This window comes from Thalia democratica, chromosome 9, assembly GCF_965202585.1.
Source record: "Thalia democratica chromosome 9, ktThaDemo2.hap1.1, whole genome shotgun sequence".
NCBI lineage: Eukaryota > Metazoa > Chordata > Thaliacea > Salpida > Salpidae > Thalia > Thalia democratica.
The window spans coordinates 3,798,175-3,807,386 of record NC_139173.1 but is presented as its reverse complement, the minus strand read 5'-3'; the positions used below and the strand labels follow the sequence as shown (position 1 = coordinate 3,807,386).

Here is a 9,212-nt window from a genome sequence, read left to right as displayed (position 1 = left end):
GATAAACAAAAATAAAAAATGGTTAGAACAAGCAAAAAAATCAGTTACAGTCTTATACAAGCACTTTAAAGAGGTCTTTCGTTTATTAAAAAACAAATATTTTCAATTCTTATTCAAACAGAAATAGATATAGTTTAAGAATTGAAAGTATTTGTTTTTTAATAAAAGAAAGATCTCTTTGAAATTCTTGTAAAAGACAGTGACTGATTTTTTTGATGGTTCTAACCATTTTTTATTTTTGTAATTAGCTAAAGTGTCATTTCTTTATAGCTTATATATTCTTTTTCATAACTTTATACCTAAGTTTCCTTTATAAATTTTTTATTTGTAAATGTTATATTTTAGTGTAAAAATATTTAACATAACATAGTAATAATAAATAAGGGTTATTTGATTTTTGTTTTGACACATTTTAATTTTTTAAAAGTTTCTTTTGCACTTAAAATAAATTTCGATGCACACCAACTTAAAAAGATGCTCATATTTTAAATTACTTTTTATTAAATACTTTAGTTAGTTAAAGTTTAGTTTATGCGTAGTTTTCTAACATTGTTGTTTCTATATGTAATATCTAAATTATACACACACATTAAAAAAAATATATATATAACATAAATTAATATAGTTTTTGTTAGGTATACATTTTCATATTCAATTTTTTTTTGTCAAACTTGGTTAATTTTTATGCCTTGCATATCAATACACACAATTGCTTTTTTTAGAGCTACCTATTTAATATGAACTAGATTTAGGGATGGTAAGTTGATTAAGTTTGTACATTGTTAATAATAATAGTTCAAATTCAAGCAAATAAACAACTAAACATTGCCAAACACTCAGACTATCAACATTTGAAGATTTTAAATCTCAGGCCAACTAAGTCATTTTTAAAGTTTTTGGCTAGAATTGCTTTTTGTATACAAAAATATCAAGGATGTTTTTGTTGACTCAGGCTGGCTTTTTTGCTTGAAAGAGTCATTAATTAAACTTATGATGTATGTTTTGCTAAATCCACAGTGTTAGTTTGAGCTATAATATATGTTAAATTTCAAGTCTTGCCGCTTATATAATCCAAAGTATTATTTATATTATTGTGCACATTTAAGTGTGAACAATCAGTGTTACCAAAAAATTTGAATCCCGGAAAAGCTTTAAATTTGAAAATTTATGCTTAAAAATTCTGGAAAAAAACTTGAGTTTGAGAATTTTTGAAAAAACCTGGAATTTCAAACAATTTTTACATGTAAAGTGATAAAATTTCGATTTAATACAAAAAACTTATGAAATAAATATTTTTCTATTAGAAAATATATTTAAATAGCTTAAGAGTATTTTCTAATATTGATATATTTGTTAAGACATTTCCTTTAACTTTAATTAAATCTTCTACTAAAAATAAAAGAAGGAATTGTAATTCCAAAAACTTTGTTTTGGTGAATTGCACCTTTACTTGTAAAATTTCACCGATTGTTGTGCTTCGCCTTGAAACTGAACCAAGAAATTCTACTAAATTTCAAAGTTAGTAAAAACACCTTTAATAAAAATTCTCAGATGAGCAATAGCTTTTTTTATCAGTGCTCTCATGTTAACAGATTGATTAAAGTCCTAGTTTGATTTATGCGACTATAACCTTAATGCATTTTCTAAACACGACTTCTAGTTGTCATTGAAGAAATAAATAAAAGCTTTTCATTACCGCCAACATAAATTCTTTAGAAAAGTTTTCAATTATAAACGGTATCTCATTTTTAGTAGTAAATTTTGCTACTTTATAACTTGCCTTAACAATTTTTTCTGATCATTCTGTAGTAACTTAAGATAATCATGTGCTTTGTTGGCAAAACTGACTTAGGTGATTTGTTTTTTTATCGTTTCTCGCAATAACTCCAAGCTAAAGTTTTTTTTTATTCTTGTAGCTCGTCTTATATTTTACAATTACTATTTTTAAATGCAATATTCTTATTTCAGATAAAGAATTGCTTAAATGCTTAATAAAAAATTAGTTTTTCTACCTCGCTAATGACTCAATAGAACTTTTGTTAATTTGTTTAAAAATCTTAATTGCCCATTCCAGCTGACTTATGTTTTTTTGGCATGTAATTTATTTTCTGTTAATAACCTTCGTTATTTCTTTATGTTGTGAACTTTTTTTTAACTGGGTTGCTACACAAACAGGCTATTTTAAAAGCTTGAAAACTCAAGTGTGTGTGAAACTTTTATTTCAAACACTTTAAAGAAGTCTTTCAATTTTTAGAATAGTTTTTATGACTGTAGTGTAGTTTACTAATTGTAATTTTTTCTTGTTTTCCTAAATTTCGTGTACTTTTTGATAATGATGATATTTTAACTAGGTATTTAAGCTTGATTAACAACTATTTATGAGTTTTTTCAACTTTTAATAAACTTAGGCTGGTTTGATACAACTCAGACATTTTTGCTTTTTAAGTGGCAACCATGTAAAATACTAATTACTTATAAGATATTTTATTAAAACTTTTGAGAATTAGTTATGTTAAAGAATTTGTTTTAGCTTTCTGGAATACAAACAGGTATTACTTTTATTAAGTTAACTAATTAATAAATTTTCTAATGAATGTAAATTATTTAACAGGCAAATACTTTTTTTGAAGTAAATATTCTTAGAAATATGAAATTAGAAACTTTGATAATATAACAAATGTATAAAAGAAACCCATAAACTGTTTTTCAAGTTAGGTTTTTATATAGAGTTAGCTTGTAAGTAAAATTACAAAAGTAACAAGTTTAACTTTTTAAATGCTTTTGAAAGTACATAGTTTATTAACACTTAAGTATATTAGTCAATGTAAATTCTATTCTAATAAATATTAATCTAAATAGGCATTCTATGTATTGCTAAAAGTCATTTAAAATAATAAGGTGAATAAAAGTAAAACCTTTCTTTAGTGTGACTAAAACTAAAACCAAAATATTATTCAAATGTCACTAAAACTAAAACTGCGGCCCGCAAAGACTTTGGAAACTTGAAATTTGGCCCGCGACCACCAATTGCCTGCCGACCCCTGGCTTAGAAGATTAATATTTAACTTATCACTCTTATGTTTTATAAAATTATTTTTACATCATTAAGATTGTTGAAAAATAAACGTATACAAAAATAAAAACTAGTCGATGTAAGTCTTCGTTCAGAATAATTGAGATAAAAATCCAATCTTTTTGCTTCTTAAAAATTATACTTTTAATAATGTACATAGTTAAAGAAAAGATTTGAAAAGTTGGTTTAAAAGAGTATTTTCAACTAGTAATTTTATAGTAGTACACTGCAATTAATACAAATAGTTGATTTATTTTTAATGTTTTATTTATAATGTCTATACTAAACAAAAGTCAATTGCTGTCTCTTGCTTTTAAAAATAGTGAGCTTATTAATATGAAAACTATTAGTATATAGAAAATAATTAGATTGAAATGTCCTCTCAGTTATTAAGAAAGGAGTCTTTTATACAGTAGACTTTTGATGAATGAAACGTCTGTTTTTAAGCACTCTAGAGCAGCAGTTTTTAACCTTTCTTTCTGGGTTTTTACCAAAGTTACCCCGAGTATTCAAAACAGTGTTTAGTTTTGAAGAACAAAAAAGTAGGTTTTTGGTCTTTAAGTTTAATTTGTATAAAAATTCTTAAAATTTTAAGAGTTTATTAAACTTAAAAAATATAGTTCTAAAATAACTTCTAAATTAAAAAATTAATAATTAATTTTAGTTTACATAACTTGTAATGATAAAAATTTACCACCTGAAAAAAAGGAATTTACCCCCAAGCGGTAAGTTTAACCCCAAGTTAAAATCGCTGGTACAGTGTCATACAACCTTACTTAAACTAAAATTGTTTTCTTACGTACGTATAATTAGTTTGTACTTGTTAGCAAAAGGTACAGCACTTACAAGTAAAATTTTGAGTTTTTGGTTTTGTTTTTGTTGATTTTTTAACATATTAAAACTTATACTTATTTAAAAAGATAAAACATATATTGTTGTTGAGAAATAAAACTTTCTATATAATTTTTTATGTTAATTTTTTATTTTATTTTAAAATATATTTTTTTAATTTTTCTATAAATCTACAAAGTTTTATGTAATATTTTATTCAAACATTCTAGTATTACCTTAAAATATCGACAACTTTATAAATTTTGTACTAAAATCTTTTTAACATTCAACTTGAAATCTGTTTTAAAACATAATTTTGATCAAATTTTTTAATAGTATTTGTCTTAATTTTATTTTTTTGAAATCAATATAATAAAAAAGAAAAAAATAAATTAAGTTTGTTTATAATTAACTAGTTTTATAATTAATTAAGTTTAACTTCTTAGTTTTATTTATATTTTTAGATCAAACTTTGTTAACAAACTCTAAATTAGTAAATATAATTGAAGAACATATTTAAAGAAAAAAAAATTCCAATGTTATAGGTCTAATTTTGAGTACAACATACTTGATGTAAATAAAAAACTAAATAAAGTTGTACTAATTAAGTTTTATTTTATCAACTTGTTTTGGTTTTTAAAACGTTTTAACTTGTTAGTTTATACTCATATTATTTTCAAAGTTTTAATTTTAATTCACTATTCACAATAATTAACGAGCTTAAATTACAAACACTTAGGTTGTATTTTGAAAATTATGATTAGCAATCTATATATAAATAAAAGACCTTTGTTTAACAACACAAAAAACTCTTGAAATAAATAAAAAATTGTTCAACGTATCTAAATAGCATTAAAAAACTAGATAGCTTATTCTACTACTTTTTTATGACTTAAAGAGTACAACTTAAATTATTTTTTTTAAGAATGTTTTAACTAAGTACTTTAATAAAACTATATATAATTTTGAGAGTTAAATTAAAATTATTGTAAATATAAATCATTTCTAACAATATTAAATAGATTTTGATAATGTTTTTTCTTAACTTTTCAACTTTATTGACTCATTAACAGAAAATCTTTTTAAAACAAAACAGTTTTTACGTTACTTTTAAATAGCGTCATTTTTGTAACAACATTTTCAATATTTTCTAAAATCTGATATTAAAAAGGTCTGAAGGTTATAAAAGTTTATAACATAGTTCAAAAGAAAAAGTTATATCTATATTATCTAACTGTTTAAAACTAGTTTGTTCTTATCTTGCATCATATAAGTAGTTCCATTTGCTGAAAATTTTCTTAATTTTCAGTGTTTTTCAAAATGTCTGAATTTAACAACAGAGAGTTAGTGGCTCTTGCTAAAGAATGCTTTGAAAATGTTCAATATGTCAATGTGATTGCTAATATGAAAGAAGTGATTAGATTGGAATGTCCGCTCAATTTTTCTGAAAGATTGCTTATTTTCGATAGTCTTTTTGAATTGAAAACCCCATTTTACAATATTCTAGATGATGAAAACATAAATGAAGAACTAGATAATGGTTTAATAATCAATGCTGAGGAAGCCCTGTGTAATTTATGTAAAGATGCGATCTACCTGTTAGACAAAAACCCTGTTAAAAAAGACATCAGTTATGAATCTATTGCTGATTACAGGTGTTTTGAAGGTTTGCAATATCATGACTTAGCTTTGTGCGCAATAAACAATGGTAACGTTGAATATAAAAACAAAGCACTTCAATTTTTTTAGAAGCAAGGAGAATAGCAGATGAGTGGATAAATGCAGCTCACCAAGTACGTCTCTGCATTGCAAACAGTTACTCCGATCTTCTCAGTGATTTTTTTAATAATGATGAAGAAGCTTTCAGAATTTCAAAAGATGCTTACGATAAGGCTCTCCCTTGTATAAATCACTTGAGCAACAGTTTAAAAAATCGTGCAGAAGAAGAACTACAGAGTTTTTTGAGAAAAAAATGAACAGAATTAATTAATTCTTCTGTATAAAAAATACGCTTCTTTTTTGAGTTAACGTATATATATGTTAAATTTTATTGTGATTTGTCTGCAAATTACTTTTTTTCTGAGCAATGTATCCTGTTAATAATAAACTAAATCTTACTATTTGTCATTATCATTTATTAGTTAGCAACTTTTGTCTATACATAATCTAGTTTTATATACAAAAGTATTATAGAACAGTAATTATTAAATATTAAACCAAGTTTTTTAACTGATTTTATTATTAATACTCAACTTTTTTATATGATTAATCATATTGATAAATTGAGCATTTTAACTACATTTTCATAGCAAACGAAACAAACTAAATTTTTATTAGTTCAGACTTTATAAAAATATAATTGATGTGACAAGAATGCTTAAACTATAAAACCTTATTTTGCAATACTGAATCGTTTGATAAATTGGTGATTAATACAAAATAAGATAGTTAAGTTATCATATTCAAACTCTTAAACTATCTTATTTTGTATTAATCACCAATTTATCAAACGATTTAAAATTGCAAAAAAGTTTTTTGCTTTCTGTAAGATTTTAAAAACATATATTTTAATTTTGCATAGTGTAAAGTTTGAAAAAGTCTTTGAACTAAGATTTGTTTATTACTTGTAAATTTATAACATAATTTTTTTATCAAATTAAATCAATTTTTGTTCATCCCGATGTAATCTACTTCATTATAAATTTTAAATTAATATTATTAACTTAAAAACGAACAAATATAAAAGTTTTCTAAGTTTTACTGTGTAATTTTTCTTCAGTTTTGTGCACTCATGTAATTTTTTTTGTGCAATTTAGACTTGTTTCCGTACTATTTAAGTATTAAAAGTAAAGTAATTTGAGTTTTGTGAGTTTAAGTTGTTTAATAGGTGGAAGATTAATTTTGCACTGAATATTTGTACTGTACAAAATAAAATAATTAAGTTATGTTGTTTTTGATTTTTGTATAAACTTTATATTATTGTTTAGCAAAGTGCAATTCATTTCAAACCTAAAGCTGATATTTAAATTTTTCTGTTTTTTAAACGTTTGTTCTAGTTTTTTTAAAGTCGAACTTTTTCATTATATTACTTAAAGCTTTATCAAGTGAGCTCTGTGGAAAGTGATTAAGTTTATTTTATCACATAATTTTCTATATATATGTATATGTATATTTATTTATTTATAAATATGGGTGTTAAACATGCACCGAATTAAGTCCAATTAAGAATTGAAGGTAAAACCTCTATGTTATTTTTTGAATTCCAAGTTTTTTTTAGTAGTTAAAATTTTCATACAATTCATAAATTTGCAGTTTTTTATTTACAAAAGATAAAACTTTATACAACTATTTTGATTTTTTCTATTTTTTTTAGGTCGAGTTTAAATAGTTTTCATTAATGATTTAGTAAGCTTTGTTAACTTTTAAATGGTTATTATACACTAGTTACACATTTTATACTTCTCTTAAAATTTTATGTCGGTTTTCGATTTACTAAGAATTGATTTTATTCATAGAGGTTTATAAGTAGTTAGTTATCATATATTGTTAATTATTTTTTATGTTAATTAAGTTATTTCTATAAAAAAAGAAAAATTATTAAAACATCTGTGCCTACTTTTTTAAAGCATTCAAATGAGCTTCTAGCATTATAAAGAATGAAATTAAAAAGTTAAGATTATAATTATTTGTTTATTTGATTTTTAGTTTTCTTTTATTTTATTTTTTCCTGTTTTTTTACTCTCGTTCAAAAATGTAACTCGTGCAAAGTGCGAAATCGTCTTCGTGCAATTTTAGTAAATAAAATTGATAGAATTTTACAATTCTGTGTAAAAATGCCTGTTAGATGAGAATCCTGTTGAAAAGGACATCACTAACGAATCTATTGCTGATTATAAGTGTTTTGAAGGTTTGCAATATTATGACCGTCCTGTCGGTACAGGATTTAGGTTGTTTCTAAATTTAAAGTCGTTACATAAAACTTAAAAAGAAGTTTGTATAATCTACTTCATTATATATTTTAAATTAATATGATAAACTTTAAAACGAACAAATATAATAGTTTTCTAAATTTAACTTATGTAATTTTGTTTTTAATATTAAATAATAAGTAAATGTTACAAAAACTCGTAAATTAACCTATCTGATTATCTTGAAGAAGTAAGTTAGATTAAACTACTTTATTTTTTTAACATTCAAGTATTCTTTTCACAAAGACAAACTTAATGAAAATTCTAAAACCTCATTAAATGTACTCTTAACTTTAAGATCTATAACAATATTTTAAATTTAAAGCATAGACAAATTCTATTAACTCAAAAGTACCAAAACATAAAACATTAAATTTCAAGTTTCGGAAAAAGTGTTTACGCTAATCATATAATTTTTTCAAAATTATTTAAATGTTTCATCTTAATTCTTTTTTTATAAAAATTTTAAAAACCAATATTTTGATTTAATTACTTTTGAACGAATACTAAATTACATAGATATATCCTTGTTTTTTTAACAAAATAAATCTTGTTCATCCAGGCTTAGGATACATATAGAGCAGATTTTATATGTATTAACGAAAATTTGTCAAGCATAGATTGGAAATTTATTTATAATAAATCAGAAAATTTACAGTAGTTTTATGATAAATTTGTTAACATTATTAATCTTACGATCAAAAAATTTGTACCGATAAAGAAGAATAGAAAAAAAAAATATATCCTTCTAATTTAAAAAACTACTAAAAAAAAGCAAAAGCTATACAAAAAATGCAAGTTAGATCATCAGATTACTAAAAAATACCGGCTAGTTTCATAAGCATACGAAAAACTAAAAAAAATTTCGACATACAACATGAAAAAAGCTTTTGTCGTAATAAAAATTCAAAAATTTGTTACTCTTTTGTAAAATCAAAGCAAAATCTAACAAATTTATTTCCTCTTTTACTTAATGAAAATAATTTACCGTTAACTTTTGACTTTGATAAAGCCTCATGTTTTAACAAATCGTTCTCAAAAGAATTTAGTATTTAAACTTATTGATAAAAGTTGTCCTGCAATGCAGGATATTTTTATTAGTACATAATAATAAAATAATTGAGTCTGTAAGTTGTTTAAAAGATAAATACCTAAAACAGCAGAAAACGTACCTTCATATTTTTTAAAACGAACTATTTGCTCTCTCATTTTTCCAATCTCGTTAATTTTTAATTGATCTTTAGCTATATCTTTCATACTAAGACAATGGAAAATATCTTATATTATACTAGTATACAAAAAAGGAAACATAAACAGACCATAAAACTACAGACCAATTT

General features: G+C 23.3%; 1 protein-coding gene across 1 annotated transcript; it reads left to right on the top strand.

Annotated features, from left to right (window-relative positions):
* The first annotated feature begins 5,224 nt into the window (after positions 1-5,224).
* LOC145844336 (uncharacterized) lies at positions 5,225-5,880 on the top strand. Its single transcript, XM_082951726.1, has 2 exons — positions 5,225-5,570; positions 5,654-5,880. Exons 1-2 carry the CDS (start codon positions 5,225-5,227, stop codon positions 5,878-5,880), a joined length of 573 nt encoding a protein of 190 aa, XP_082807852.1.
* The last annotated feature ends 3,332 nt before the right edge of the window (positions 5,881-9,212 follow it).

Coding starts and splice junctions, on each gene's coding strand:
- LOC145844336 (XM_082951726.1), top strand. CDS start 5,225: ATGTCTGAATTTAACAACAGAGAGTTAGTGGCTCTTGCTAAAGAATGC. Junction 5,571..5,653: donor TGATTACAGGTGTTTTGAAG/GTTTGCAATATC, acceptor CAATTTTTTTAG/AAGCAAGGAGAATAGCAGAT.